Here is a 14,170-nt window from a genome sequence, read left to right as displayed (position 1 = left end):
GCCGCTCCCAGGTGGTGCTTGCGAACCAGGGCCTAGCTGCCGGCTGCACCTGCGCGCCCCGGTGTGTGCGCAGAGCCTGGCCGAGCCCTCCCGCCTCCTGCACGCTCGGCCCCGGGGAGGCTACCGGCCCCAGCCGACTGTGGCCCATATGAGGGCTCCCCAGGCAGGGTCGTGCGTCGCGGCCCCGAGGGTCCCGTCCTGCCCACCGGCCTCTGTGCTCCAGAGTTTCCAGGAGCTGGCGGGGCGCTGCACCCATCGCTTGCCCAGTGGCAGCCTTGTTCCCGCCGCCAGGGGAAAGAGCTTGTAGGAGAGGAGCAGAGACAGCGGAGCCGGCTGGCCCGTCCCCGACCGAGCTGGCGGCTGGCTGGCCTTTCTCCGGGCTCGGCTTTTCTACCACGAAGGGAAGCCCCAGCCCCTCGGAGAGCCCGTCTGGGCCAGCACCTAAGGACTTGTGTCTGGAGCACTCGAGACAGGAAGCTACGGAGAGTGATGAGGGGGCACCCGTGCACCCTGGCAGGCTCCATCCACAAGCAGCACGGATGGGACCGAAGGGGCTGTCACAGCGGGCAATTGACAGGGGCTGGGCTCAGGGTCATTCTCAGCTAAGGCCCATGTAGCTGGAAACCAGTGTTGGAAACCAAGCCCTGTGGTGCAGGCCAGAGTTGGGGTGCTCAGCTCTCCAGGCACCTGAGGAGAGTGGACCAAAGGCCCTGCCTGCTGCCCTGTCCTGGTGTGACTTCTCAGCTAGTTAACTGAAGGGGCCTCTGGTTACGTTACAGGTTATCACTTCAATTGTCCACTAACTCGCTGCCATCGAGTTGATGCCAACTCATAGCAACCCTTTAGGACAGGAGGACTGCCCCGTAGGGTTTCAAAGGTCAATCTTGAAGAAAGCAGACTGCTTTCTCTTTCTCCTGGGGAGCAGCTGGTGGGCTCAAACTGCCAACCTTTAGGTTCAAATTGAATGCCTTACCCTCGGAGCCTCCAGACCTCCTTAACCTGCTGTCAGCTGGTCCCAATGTAACCGTGTGATGCTTCTGTTAATTTCCAGACCAAATACACACTGATCGATGAGCAGGACATCCCCCTGGTGGAAAGCTACTCCTTTGAGGTGAGGATGGCATCCTTTGTGGACTCTGCGTGCGTGTGAGGGGGGGGTGTGTGTGTCTGTACACGTCGTCTTCCTGCCCTGAGTATCCAGTTGGATTGTGAGTGGCTGGTGCTGGCTGTGGACCACTTGGGACCATTGCCTCCAACCTCTGGTGTCACAGAGTTCGATGGTTGCTGCCACCAGGGTCCACCGTGACCCTCCCTGCAGTTCCCACTGAGGCCGGACACTGGTCTCTCCCTAAGTCCATTCTGGCTACCAGCTCTTCCTGAAAAAGAAACCAAATCCCACCAATTTTGGAACTAAATGTGTCTGTTAAAGTTCCCTGCCTTGGTCCCGTGCTTCACGCCCTTATCACTCGGGGCCTTTCTGCCTCTTCCCCAGCGTCTCTACTCGCTGGACTCTTTCACCACGCCACTGATCTTCATCTGATGCTTGAAAGCTCCAGGAGCCCTGGGTACCGTGTGCTTTCTTGTCGGCATGTGGCCCGGCCGCAGTGATTGTTAGCCTGGGCTTTGTAAGGGCAGGGATACCTTGCTCCTTAGTGCTGTGCTAAGCTGTCAAGCATTCCCTGCTGGAAGACAGACAGCAGCTGTCTGGACTGAGTGGTGTCTGTGCACCTGGGGGCTCTCAGGCCCAGAGTCAGTGGGTAGTGCTGCTTCACCTTGTTCTGGGAGGAGTTTGAAAGGTTGCCGAGAGCCAGATGTTTCACGGACTCTCCCCTCATCCCTTCTTAGGCCCGGATGGAAGTAGATGCGGACGGAAATGGCGCCAAGATCTTCGCTTATGCCTTTGACAAGAACCGAGGCCGGGGCTCCGGGCGGCTGCTGCACGAGCTGCTGTGGTGGGTGCTTCCACAGCAGTCCTGGCCTCAGGCTGCATGGGCCGCATGGGCACAGGGTGCACAGAGGTGCTGAGCGGATGTTCTGTTGGGCTGGACTACCCTTGCTGCCCTCCTGCTATCTTGACGGAGCAGCCCCTTAACACCTTAGAGTCCTTGGGGTGCAGCCTGAAGGCTCCCAGCTCCCAGGGGACTTGCTGCCTTGGCCTGGGCTCTGGCAGGGCAGGTGCTGCCTCCTGGGTGTGTGCAGTGGCTGGTCCCACCCCAGGCTCTGGTCTGACTTTTCTATCCAGGACTGACAGGGCTGAGTCGTCCAGTCGTCTCTGTTCTGTCTGCCCCTTGCTCCCTCTCTAGAGCACCCCGCTGGGCTTCTGAGGCCAGTTCAGATCCTGAGGTTGGTTGTTCCTTCCAGCTGGTCGTTCACATGTAACCAGGAACATTTGTGAGGTGTGTTTACACGTGGGGCTGTCATAAAACCAGGTGCTGTCCTGGTACATGCCACGCCGTGGGGCTGTCACTCAGCCATGAAGCCAGGTGCCATCCTGGTACACACCACAGCGTGGCTGAACCTTGGAAACATTCAGTGAGAAGTAAGTTAGTCACAAAGGGATAAGTGTCACGTCATCCCATTTACGTGAAATGTCTGGTGTAGGCAGATCCAGACTGGCATCTGTGAGAAGTCACCAGGGTGAGGGGGAGTAAGTTGTCTGCCTGGAGGGCACAGTGTTCCTGTGGAGGCTGACAGGAAACACGTCATCGTGTGGGGAACTGACAGCCCCACACAATGGGCAGCCCAGTTAACATCACTGAACTACACGTGTGAAGACATGGAAACAGTGCTTGGTTACGTGTCTACTATGCACACGCCAAGAAGCATGTTTGCGAGGGGCTGCTCTTGATCTTTGTTCTGTAGGGAGCGGCACAGGGGCGGTGTCGCCCCTGGCTTCCAGGTTGTGCATCTCAATGCTGTGACCGTGGACAACCGTCTGGACAACTTGCAGCTGGTGGCCTGGGGCTGGCGGCCCAAGGCTGAGGAGCTCTCTAGCAAGCAGAGGTGGGTCTTCAGTGGCTGTGGCTGTGGGCCCTGCTTGTCAGGGTGTTCTCCAGGGCGAGGGGAGGATGGCAGGGGGCTGTCTGGGAGCAGGCTCTGGGAGCCTGCTTTGAACTGCTGTGATGAGTGGGGGGCATCAGGCTGCACATCTGCCTGTGGCAGGACTTCACCCACTCCACCCCTAGGAGGCTGTCTATTGGCCTGGTAGGGCATGGGTTGTGTGCTGAGCAGTGGGGGAGGATGTAGGGGCTCTGCCTGGCACGGGCCTTCCCCTCAGAGTCAGGGGCTCTCAGGCAGCCCAGATGTAGGCCTTGCAGAGCCCTGGGAAGGGCCGTTCAGTGTCTTGGCCATACTGGCTGGTGGCGGCTGTGGGAGGGATTTTGCAGTCAACCTCCTTTGGTGTCTGGTGAGCCCAGGCGTTGCAGGGCAGGATTGGTGAGCTCCAGGATAGCCTGGTGCAGTGGGGGGACTCCCAGGCTGTAGCTGCCCTATCTCCTCTCAGCCTCATCTGGGGCAGAGGGTGGGGTCGGCCATCCCATCCTCTAACCCCACCCTCTAAGTTCTGCCAGAACTTTTCTTGGCTCTAATACTAGTATTTTGACTCGAAGCCCCTTGTGCTGCTCTGGAGTGAAGCTGCCCTATGAAAAGTGAGGCTGTGTTAGTTCAGACTTCGGGCTGCAAGCGACCAAAGCTGTGCTCGGTTTGGCTGAAGTAGAACGTGGGCACTGCCTCGTCAAGGCTAAAGCACTGAGAGCCGCAGCTGGTGGTGGGTGCAGTGGGACCCCGGGGCGCTGGCCTCTTAGTCCTGGCAGCTGTCCCACTGCCTTCAGTGGGCACCCAGAGAGCAGAAGGTGGCTGCCCAGGAACAGCTGGGGAAGCCTGGCAGTGTCCTCATTAGCTATTCCACCCTCAGCTGGAGCTGGTGGCCTCTTACCATAGGACACAGGAGCAGTGTGTCTGCCCCGGCCTGTTGACCCAGCCACTCGCTAGAGGCCCGGGACGTCTGTCTCCTTCAGAATGTGTGGCTGTGTCCTAGGGCTGCTGACGGCTCATCCGTCTCAGAAGCCTACCAAGTGCAGGTCCTTGGTTTGGCAGCACTGGGCTTTGAAACCCCAGTCGTCCTCCCCCTTGTGCCAAGCGGCACTCATGGTGAGAGCTGACCTGACGGGGGCCCTGCAACCCCACACTGGCCTGGGTGTCACTCAGCTCTCAGCTCTGGGCCTCCATAGGGAGTCCTGGCCTTTCCCTACCCTGTTGTATCCTCCTTTCAGCCTGGGGTAGGAGCTCAGATAGCAGGGTCCCTGTCTGCCAAGGGGCGTCTTGCTGCCTTCAGAAGGCAGCAGTGGCAGAAGTGCATTTGCCAGCTCCCACACCTAAGCTCCCTCTTAACCAAATGGGGGGGCAGGTGGGCACTTCAGATTTAACCAGCTCCTCTGATGTCCCTGTGTGGCCTTGTGCCCATGGTGTCCCCTTTATACCCTGGTCCATCCGTCAGGCCTTTAGGTCATGCCTGTTACGCATTGAGCCATCCTCTGTATCAAATTCTTCAGTCCCAAGCATCTAATGCTTGCTTTGGGCTCTCAAGCAATGTGCTTTGGACAGGACTGCAGTACCACCAGGGTTGGGAGCAGGGAGGCCGGCTGCCAGAAGTGGCAACTCACTGGCCCACATTGAGTAGGTCTTCCCTGCCCATGATAGCACTGGGGGCTGGCCCGCTGTGCTGGTCCTAGGCTTTCGGGAGATTGCCGGGAGTGAGGTGGACTGTCCCTGTTTCCATGGCCCTTGTGTCATGTCTCAGTGGGAAGACACAGTAAACCAAAGGCCAAAGTCCCAGAGAGAAAGGGTCCCATGGGGGGACGAAGAACGGGGGCAGCGCAGGAGCAAGCCCCGGTGTGCGGGCTGCCGGGCATGCTGGGCGTCTGCTGTCTTGCAGGGAGCAGAGCTTGTACTGGCTGGCGATCCAGCAGCTGCCCACAGACCCGATCGAGGAGCAGTTCCCCGTCCTGAGTGTCACCCGCTACTACAACGCCAACGGGGACGTGGTGGAGGAGGAGGAGAATTCCTGCACCTACTACGAGTGCCACTACCCACCCTGTACCATGATCGAGAAGCAGGTGCGTCTGTCCCGCCGCCGTGGCTGCCGCCCGGCCCTCAAGCTGTCACTGGGGTGTTGGGTGGCTCTGCTGGCTGCTGGGCTGCAGCTTGCTCTGTCCCCGCAGCTCCGGGAGTTCAACATCTGTGGGCGGTGCCAGGTGGCCCGCTACTGTGGCTCCCAGTGCCAGCAGAAGGACTGGCCCGCCCACAAGAAGCACTGCCGGGAGAAGAAGCGTCCTTGCCAGCACGAGCTTGAGCCTGAGCGGTGACCGTGTGGCACAGGACCCGCCGCAGCCCGACCCTCGAGCACAGCGGACACGCACTGGTGGTTGGACCTGGCGGCTCCTCGCAGCCCCGTGACGCACCCACGGCCTCAGAGCCCGCGGCTGGCCGGCGCCCCTCACACGGCATCCCCAGAGCAGCTCCGGGGCCTGTGAAGGCCCGCCAGGACCTGCCCGTTATTTATATGTTGATACGTTTGTAAACTCATGTACAGTTTTTTTGGGGGGAGGCGGGAGGAGGGTTAGGAATCACAAATAGAATTGTTTGCTGTGACCTCAGACATTGGCTGTTGGGCCACGACTCTCAGACGGCCTCTGGGCGCCGCTTCCCTGCCAGGCGCCCAGAGCATCAGCAAGCAGAGGGTGAGCTGACTGCATGTCGCATTCACGGGCAGAGTAAAGGGGCGAATCACGAGTCTGGGCCGTGACTGCTCTCCCCGCCCCACGCTGCTGGGCTTTATTGTGGCGTGGACTCTGGGGGCACGTGGGGGCAGTTGCACAGTGGAGTGGGGTGGGAGGGCTGGCCTGCCTCTTATGCCCAAGTGGCTCCTGTTTAGCAGGGGAGCAGTCCAGGTCTGGTGAGGGTGGAGCAGATGGCTCACACTCTGGTATCTGTAAGTTTCCAGTGATCTGTGTGCAGGGTCGCGGGGCCACAGCAGTGGGGCTTCCACCCAGAAAGCCCATCCTGCTGGCCTGGTGAGGTGCTCATCTGAACTGGGTGACACAGTGATGCCCTCCACTGCCCAGGCTGCCTCCTGAGCCATCACTGTTGCTCCTGTCCCAAGGCCATGCCCTGGAGGTCCCTTTGCAGCCCTCCCCCTTCTGTTGCCTGCGCCCTTCCCACTGCTTCCCCTGCTGGGGTTAGTCCCAAGGCAGGGCTTCCTGGAGAATAGGGCTGGTAGGAACCCCGTGAAGGGCTGCGGGTTTAGCAGCCCCGTATGCTCATGAGGTTTTGTCCCTGACAAGCCTCCCTAGCCACTTTCCTAGATGATGGCTGCCTGAGACCCTCTAGAACCCTGGTTGAACCCAGAACAGGTGCCCAGAAAGCTATTAGGGTCTGCCTGGTTGTATGGCAGCACTTGGCTCAAGACTTCAGGCTGTTCCCAGGGTGGAGGTGACTTTCCAGCTTCCACTGGCTGGAAGGGGCTGGAGTTGGGGAGGTCTCTTGGGGTTCTGCTTTCAGGTAGTTCCTGGGAGGAGGTGGCACCCAGATTGTGCACTCTAGTCTCAGTCCCCATCCTTGGGGAACAGCCAGGTGGTACTTGAACCTCTGTGCCCCCCTGTGGGCCTTGGCAATTGTGACATCAGGGTCTCCTGTTGACTGGCTGCTGGCCTTGGCACCGTGTGGGGGATCTGGGCTGGAAATCCTGGGATCCTTGGTTAGTATCTGAAGAGGGATCCTGGGGAATCATTGTGCAATACAGGCTTGGGGCTGGTGCCGTCCAGCCCCTGAAGGTTGGGTGCACTAGTGCTTGGGGTGTCGTGGCCCGATCACTCTGCTTCCCACACAGCTGGTGGCACCCAGCTTCTCTGCCTCTTGAGCTCCTCCACAGCAGGCCAGTGTCCACGTTGCTTTTGCTGTGTGGACTGCTTGGCTTGTACATACTCTGTTCCTGGTAGAGACATTGGCTGAGGCCATTTCAGAAGTGGCTGTCATCTCAGGGTCCTGCTGTGGCATCTGCTTCAGCTGCTTCCTGAGCTGCTGGCTCAGTGTCTGATGACTCTGTATCTGTATGCGGTGACAGCCTTGCTCCAAAGCCAGCACCCTGCACTGAGGCATCTGCTGGATTTCAGTGTCAACCCGCTCGGAGCCTGCCTTCCCACACCTGGACTGTGGGCTACCCGCTTGGCGAACGGCCTCGGAGGCTGGTCTCCAAGGCAGAAGCTGCTGCAGTCCTGGTACTCCTCCAGCGCATCCTCCATCTTGGACCCCCGAGGCCTCTCAGCCCAGGTGTCTGCCGCCTTCAAGCCCTGAGCCACCATATCCTCACCCTCGGCTTCCTGTCTCAGCTCACCTGCACCGCGGCCAGGTGCTCCACCTCTGAGCCTGGTGCGGAGGCAGCCGCTCTGGGGTTGACTTAAAAAGGGGCAGGGACTGAACAGGCCCCTTCCCCGCCAACCTCCCAAGTTGGCTGTCCTAGAAATTCCCGTTCCTCCGGCAGGACCCAGCCCTGCGAGTCCACTACGGGTACTCGGCTGCCCCCTGCCAGTGGGCAAATGGCTGAGTGAGGGCAGTCACGCCCAGAGCGACACGTGGGGACCGCCTGCAGTTCCAGGCTGACCGCTGTGGGGCTCAGGGAGGCCCGCCCACCGACAGGGGGAGCTGGAGCTCAGCCTCGCGCCGCTGGGAGTCCCGGCCGGAAGTCCCGCCTGGCGTTCCGGAAGGAGTCTGCTGGGCGGTGTGGACGGAAGTGCCGGTGGCACCTGGCATGGCTTCGTCTTCTCGGTCCCGCCGCCCCGGTCCTGCCGCCCCAGCCGCGTCCGGGCGCTCGGCCCCTGATTCCTCCCCGGCTGACGGCTTCATGGTGGGAACCCGCGGGTGGCTGCTGCAGACGGTGGACACCGAGTACACGGCGGACTCGGTGGAGTGGTGCCCACTGGAAGGCTGCAGACACTTGCTGGCGTGCGGCACTTACCACCTGCGGAAGCCAGCGGACAAGCCCCGGGACCCGGAGAGCAAGGTGCGCTGGCCGTCGGAACCTCGGCGGTCGCGGCCGGGGGTCTCCGAGCGGCATTTGTCCGGGGGCTCATCTGGAGCCGTCTAGAAAAGGAAAGGCCCGGGGCCACGGGCTGACCACGCAGTCGCCCATCAGTGAAGGCGAGGAGAGACGGTGGGGAAGGTGGCCTCGTGGGCGGGCGTGTCTGGACGGCGGAGTACCCAGACGGGGCTCCCCTTGGAGCTCTGGAAGCCCGCTGGCGTCTGGGAGGATCCGAGCCTGGCACCCAGACCCTCGTCGGGTCTGCCTGGACGTGGCGGGTTGGCAGCTCCGCGCCGGGCCGTGCAGGGCGAGCTCCCCCGCCACCTTAGTCACGGGGGTCGGGAGGGGGCGCCCCTCCGGCCGGGGTCTCGGCAAGCTTTGGGGGGCCTGGCGCCCTTCCCTGTTACTTGGGTTCCCAGCATCCGGTAACGTCTTCGTTTGTTGAAGAGCGGAGCTGAGTTGGACGGGGAGCCGCCCGTCCGTGTAGGCCGTCTTTACCTGTATAGTCTCCGGGAGGACAGCCCTGCTTCCCCGCTGCTTGAAGTCCAAAGGAGAGACATGGCCGCAGTCTTGGACATGAAATGGTACAGCTCTGACAACAGCTGCATGGGGTCGGGCATTTGCCCTTATGGAGGGAAGTCGGCAAGACCAGAGGGACACTTGTCCTCAGGACCCTTTCCTCACTGCCCTGACACCTGCTGGCATCTGGGGTGCCTTGCCTGGGCTCGCTCCTGTCGGCACCGTTCCCTAGGTGGGGTCAGCCTGGGAGCCAGCTTCCGGCTGTGGACCTTTGCCTGCAAATCTGTAGGCTCTCTCCCAGTCTAGTGGCGTGGTGCCGGAGTCACCTGACTGCAAGCCAGAAAGCTGGCAGTTCGAACCCACCAGCCACTCCTGGGAAGGAAGGTTGGGCAATCTACTTTGCTAGTGACAGCCCCTCAGAAACCCAAGGAGGGGTCGCTATGAGTCAGGTCCATCTCCACAGCAGTGAGTCTGGTTTTTTCCTTCCAGTGTGGGGCTGAAATTGAAATGACATTGCTGGATGGTGGTGCTTTCCGCTCCCTGGGAATGTCCTGTGTTTTGAGATATGAGTTCTCTCCTCAGGTGCCACACCCCAGTGGCCGGCCACACCCTCTTGGGCTTGGCAGATGCTGGTGGATCCGTGCAGTTGTTCACATTGGTGGCCTCCGAGGTCAGTGACTGGGCCGGTTGGCGGCGGGGCCTGGTCTGGAGAAGGTGGCTGTGCTAGGTGGGGAGGCTGTGTCAGTGTTTTCTAGTTGTTTCTTTTTTGTAGTGATCTGTGTAAACCGTAAGGGAGCGGGGAGTCACTCTTGATGGGTCTGAGCTCTCGGATGAGGAAAAGCCTGGGCAGGCCAGGCCTGGGTGGATGCTGCGGAGATTAGCAGACCATCCACATGAAAACAGCATTTCCACTGACCACTGGGGAGCACTTCCTTTGTGGAAATCTCTACTGGGAGTTTGCAGGATGGCTGGGCTGATAAGGGAGTGGGGGGACGTAGGTTGATTCCCCCATGTCCTGAGTCTGTCTTTAAAATTAGGGTCTTGAACCCTTGGAGTAAACAGTAGTGTGTCAAAGCTGTATTAAAAAAATTAGGGTAACATGGTGGATCTTTCTGGAAGTTGGTTTTAGGTGACAGTATGATGTTTAAAAACATGAGTCAAATACCCAGTGAAGCTTCAGAGAAATGTAGGTTTGTGGCAGGCTGACAAGTTCACCCCGAGGTGAACTTGGCTGGGTGTGTCCATCCTGTGGTGCTCCTTGAGAACTTTTTGGGGAAAAACTGAGAAACATGATCCTAACCGAAACCAAACCAAATATGGGAAATGTTTTAAAGAAAAAAGTGGAGCGGTATTCTCCTGATGGATGGAGCCTCTTAGGTGTGGGTAGGGCTAAAACACCAAGTGGACTCTCCATGTTACAATGGGGAATGGGCTGGGAGGGAGAAGGCCTCTTGAGGGATGTCCAAGAAAGCCCCCCCGTGGTTGACAGTCCCAGAGGAAAAGTCTGTCACTCACCTTCACAACCCCTTTTGAGACCATATACCGGAGCAGATGCTCTTTAGGTATTCCCTGAAATGGACAGCCATCTGGGCTTTGGTTTTCCTCAGTGTCGAGAAAACTTTAAAAATTGTCAGGAAACCTGTAAGGAAAATGGGGAGCCCCAGACCAGAGCTCAGGGCAGGAGCGGGTAAACCCTGCTGATAGAGCAGTGACTGGGAGCCTGCTGACAGTTAGCACTGCCCAGGTGGGTTAGGCAGGAGCAGGTACACTTGTGATGGGCAGCCTGACCTGCGGGTCTTAGGAGAGTGGGACGGTGGTTTGATCTGAAACGGAACACTCGTGTCTTTGGAGACAAAACACACTGCTATCCCCTGGACAGGCCGTGGTCCCCTGGAGGTTCCTGGTGGCCAAACGTGGACTAGCCGTGGTGCCTATGGAGGCTCTGAGTGTGGACTGACTGTGGTCTGCCTTAGGCCTTGAGCATGGACCAGCCGTGGTCCCCCTCGGGCCCAGGGTGGGCAGGCATGGACTGGCCATGGCCTAGAGCTTGTCCAGCTGAGGGTGTATGGACTGCATGTTGGCCTGAAGAGTAGGCAGGCATTCTTTCCCCCAAGGTAATATGCTGGGAGACTTCTACAGGTTTGAACTTCCAAAACGTGCTCAAGTTCCGCTCAGTCAGGCAGATACTGGAACAATTGCATCGTCGCTCACAGTGCATTAGTAAGGGAGTCTTGAGTTCCTGGGGTTAGAGGGAAACCCTTGCAGGGCTCTGGGTGTTTCCCTGACAGAATCCCCTTTGCCCCAGTAGAAGAACGCCCACGCACTGCAGCCGCTCTCCAGCCTCGCTCTGGGGGAACAGTGTCTGGCCTTGTCCCTGGACTGGTCCACTGGGAAGACTGGCAGGTAGTGAGCTGGGGGGTGGGGGCAAGTCTTCCTCTGAGAACCCCTTTGTGTCTTCACGTCAGAGACACTGCCACCAGTACTGACCTAGGAAGGAAGGACCCCACTGTTCACACTGTTTTCATCAGGGGAACTGATGTGGAGTTCCCTTAACAAGCCACATGGTCAGTTTGGTCTTTGCAAGATACCCAAGCAAGCCTCTTAAGGAACAGTGTTTACAGTGTCTGGGGTGGGGAGCCAGAAGAGGGAAGGAGTTTGCCTCATGGTTTTCCCATTGACTTTGTGTGTATCTAGGGCCAGTGGCCAGCCTGTGAAAATCATCAGCAGTGATTCCCAGGGGCAGCTCCACCTGCTGGCGGTGAACAAGGAAAGGCCAGGGCTGCAGGCAGTGGACACGTGGCAGGCCCACCACTTCGAGGCCTGGATTGCGGCTTTCAACTACTGGCAGACAGAGACTGTGTACTCAGGTGGGCGCTGGCCCTTGCAGACAGCTCTGTGGGAGCCCTGCTTGGGAGGCAGCAGCTGCTATGCCAAGATGTGGGGCCTGGGAGCCCTCTTGTTGACAGTATGTGTACTGGGGCAAAGGTTACGATGCCTACTTAGTTCTCGATCTTAATACCAAGTTTAACTGCTCATATTTTCAAGTGTGGATTTCAAGTGGTGAATTTTACCTTATGTTCTCTATCAAGTCTAGATTTCCTGAGATAAGTGCTGTAATCTAGTTTCTGTCAAGGTGCTTTTGCTTGTTTTTTGTCAACAACAAGTTTTACTGGGTGCAGTTTTAGCCACTGCCGGTTTTCTTGTGTTATCTTTCCTTGCGTTACTACAATGTCCTGTAGTGCCACAAGATTTGAATTAGGAAGTTATGGCAGATGGTAGCTGACAGAGGAGGGAGAGTGGATGAGTGGTGCACAGATGGATGGCAGTGGCTAATAGATAATGGTGGAGCATAGATGATAGTGGATGGATGGTGGCGAAGGGGTGGACGGCGGGTAGAGGATGGATGGATGGTGGTGTAAGAGTGGCCATGTCTGCCCCTTTGCTCCTCCTCCCCCTCCCTAAAGGCCCACCTCACTGGCTGCTTTCTGCCCTTCCCCCAGGGTGCTCCCACCCACACTTCCCCTTGTTTTTCTACTAACACTTATGTGGATCGGGACCCTGTCTCTCCCTCCTTTCTACCCTTTCATTTTCACCAACACCATAACTGCTTACTGTAAGATTACAGAGGGCATCTTCCTAAGACACATACGGGAGTATGCTGAAGGTTCCAGAACCTTATGTCCTTCAGTCCATTGCTTCCCGTGTGCAGTTCCTGATGCAGTGCCAGGCCCTGCAGAAAAGCAGTGCAGTGCTGTCATTGTCATTTGAGAGGGACCTTCGGCCCCCCCCCCTTCTTGCAGCCCTTCCAGGCACAGCAGCTGTTGATCTGGGGCTCTCAGCTCTCTTGCAGCGGGACAGGCTGAGGATGCCCAGAGTCACTCCAGGGCCCCACTGCTGAGAGGCCATGTTCAGTCATCAGTGTTCTCCCGCCTCTACACAGGGGGCGACGATGGTCTCTTGAGGGGCTGGGACACCAGGAGACCACACCACACACCTGTGTTCACCAGCGAGAGGTAACTGACAGGGATGTCGTGGTGGGGCCGGCCAGTGGGTCCTTGGGCCAGCCTGCCTCACTGAGCAGCCCTGCCTGCAGGCACTCCATGGGTGTGTGTAGCATCCACAGCAGTCCCCACCGGGAGCACATCCTGGCCACAGGAAGGTGAGGCCCAGCCCGCTCATGGACCCTGTGCACCCTCCCGTCCTCAAACCAGAGCTGGAGGCACCTGGGTCCGGGAAAGGGCTTTGGGTTCTGGGTGCATCGTGCGAGGTAAGCCCCTGCCCCCTCACTGCCCTGAGCAAGCACTGTGGTGGCCCTTGCAGCTACGACGAACACGTCCTGCTTTGGGATGCACGCTGCATGCAGCAGCCATTTGCGGACACACCGGTGCAGGGTGGTGTGTGGAGGCTGAAGTGGCACCCTTCCCACCCCCACCTGCTGCTGGCAGCCTGCATGTACGGTGGCTTCAAGGTTCTCAACTGCCAGAAGGCCATGGGTGAGTGCTGCCCTCCACCCGGCCTGCCAGGTGTCTCCTGGGCACGGGGTGCACGTGGTGCTAGCTTGAGTCTGTCCCATGTTTTCACCTGGCCAGCTCCATGGTTCTGACCTGCTTGCGTGCCCTCCCCTAGTCCTTAGTCTGCCCGGTTTCATGTTCTCTTCACTCCTTAAGCCTCTGCCCCCTTCTCCTCCCTCTGGCTGCTGACCTCCCCCCACTGTGGTGCAGGAGTAACAAGCCCAGACCCAGACCCTTCTGAAGTCCTCCCTTGCCCCCTGGCTGTTCCTGGTTCAGCCCTTCTGCCATCCCAGCACACCCTCCTCTGTACCTGTACTCATCTCTCCTGGGCCTTTCTGGTGACAGGAGCATGTGGCCACGGTGTCCCCCAGACACCACAGCTCCTTGGGGATCTGTGTTCCCATTTTCTTTATATTCAGGGGTCTCCATTTCATCACTTCATTTCCTCTCCTTGTTCACTTGGGTGGTCAGGATTTCTTTCTCGACTCAGCCCTTTCATCTGTATCACGCTGTGGGGCTTCCTGCTGCCCTATGGTTCCTTATACTCCCCGATTTGTTCCAGAGGAGAAGCAGGGCACATGCACAGTCTTGGCGTCCCATGTTCCACAAAACTCGCTGACCTATGGAGCTGACTGGTCCTGGCTATCACTGCATACGCCAGCCCCGGCCCCTTCGGCATCCTTCCACCACAGCGACACGGGAGCCAGGCCGGCCGATTTGCTGCACAGCCTGAAGGCCCCAGGCACATCAGTGGTCACCTCGCCATATCACGTGGGGGATGATGATGGAGAGGGCCTTGTCTCCCAGACCAAGTCCCCACTCATCACAGACGAGGAGAGGAAGGGTGCCAGCCGACCGCACATCCCAGTGGGGAAGCCTTGTGACCGTGACCCCACCCTGGAAGGGACAAACTTGGACACCAACCTCCTAGCCACATGCTTGTTTTATGACCATGCACTTCACCTTTGGAGGTGGGAGGTGAGCTGAGCTGCGGAGGAGCTTGCTTGGTTGAACCCGTAAAGGCCCATTTCCAATAAAGCCCATGTGCCCCGTGCCTCAGGCCGCC

General features: G+C 58.8%; 2 protein-coding genes across 2 annotated transcripts; both read left to right on the top strand.

Annotated features, from left to right (window-relative positions):
• Nucleotides 1-1,057: 1,057 nt before the first annotated feature.
• ZMYND19 (zinc finger MYND-type containing 19) lies at nucleotides 1,058-5,363 on the top strand. Its single transcript, XM_007947080.2, has 5 exons — nucleotides 1,058-1,111; nucleotides 1,846-1,952; nucleotides 2,863-3,003; nucleotides 4,934-5,114; nucleotides 5,220-5,363. Exons 2-5 carry the CDS (start codon nucleotides 1,852-1,854, stop codon nucleotides 5,361-5,363), a joined length of 567 nt encoding a protein of 188 aa, XP_007945271.2. The 5' UTR covers nucleotides 1,058-1,111; nucleotides 1,846-1,851.
• A 2,534-nt stretch (nucleotides 5,364-7,897) lies between these two features.
• Nucleotides 7,898-14,091, top strand: DPH7 (diphthamide biosynthesis 7). The gene is made up of 9 exons (XM_042781812.1): nucleotides 7,898-8,056; nucleotides 8,522-8,658; nucleotides 9,176-9,263; nucleotides 10,902-10,996; nucleotides 11,288-11,460; nucleotides 12,534-12,606; nucleotides 12,687-12,752; nucleotides 12,914-13,086; nucleotides 13,667-14,091. Exons 1-9 carry the CDS (start codon nucleotides 7,898-7,900, stop codon nucleotides 14,089-14,091), a joined length of 1,389 nt encoding a protein of 462 aa, XP_042637746.1.
• Nucleotides 14,092-14,170: the final 79 nt, after the last annotated feature.

This window comes from Orycteropus afer, unplaced genomic scaffold (assembly GCF_000298275.1).
Source record: "Orycteropus afer afer isolate SDZICR_OR568_19922 unplaced genomic scaffold, OryAfe1.0 scaffold00174, whole genome shotgun sequence".
NCBI lineage: Eukaryota > Metazoa > Chordata > Mammalia > Tubulidentata > Orycteropodidae > Orycteropus > Orycteropus afer.
The sequence above is the reverse complement of the archived record's forward strand: the minus strand, read 5'-3'. Positions and strand labels throughout refer to the sequence as shown.

What these genes read in the sequence shown, in the direction of transcription:
- ZMYND19 (XM_007947080.2), top strand. Translation starts at nt 1,852, where the DNA reads ATGGAAGTAGATGCGGACGGAAATGGCGCCAAGATCTTCGCTTATGCC. An exon ending in CTGCTGCACGAGCTGCTGTG is followed by an intron (nt 1,953 to 2,862) that starts GTGGGTGCTTCC and finishes TTTGTTCTGTAG; the next exon opens with GGAGCGGCACAGGGGCGGTG. An exon ending in GTACCATGATCGAGAAGCAG is followed by an intron (nt 5,115 to 5,219) that starts GTGCGTCTGTCC and finishes CTGTCCCCGCAG; the next exon opens with CTCCGGGAGTTCAACATCTG.
- DPH7 (XM_042781812.1), top strand. Translation starts at nt 7,898, where the DNA reads ATGGTGGGAACCCGCGGGTGGCTGCTGCAGACGGTGGACACCGAGTAC. An exon ending in GCAGTCTTGGACATGAAATG is followed by an intron (nt 8,659 to 9,175) that starts GTACAGCTCTGA and finishes TTCTCTCCTCAG; the next exon opens with GTGCCACACCCCAGTGGCCG. An exon ending in CCTGTGTTCACCAGCGAGAG is followed by an intron (nt 12,607 to 12,686) that starts GTAACTGACAGG and finishes CCCTGCCTGCAG; the next exon opens with GCACTCCATGGGTGTGTGTA.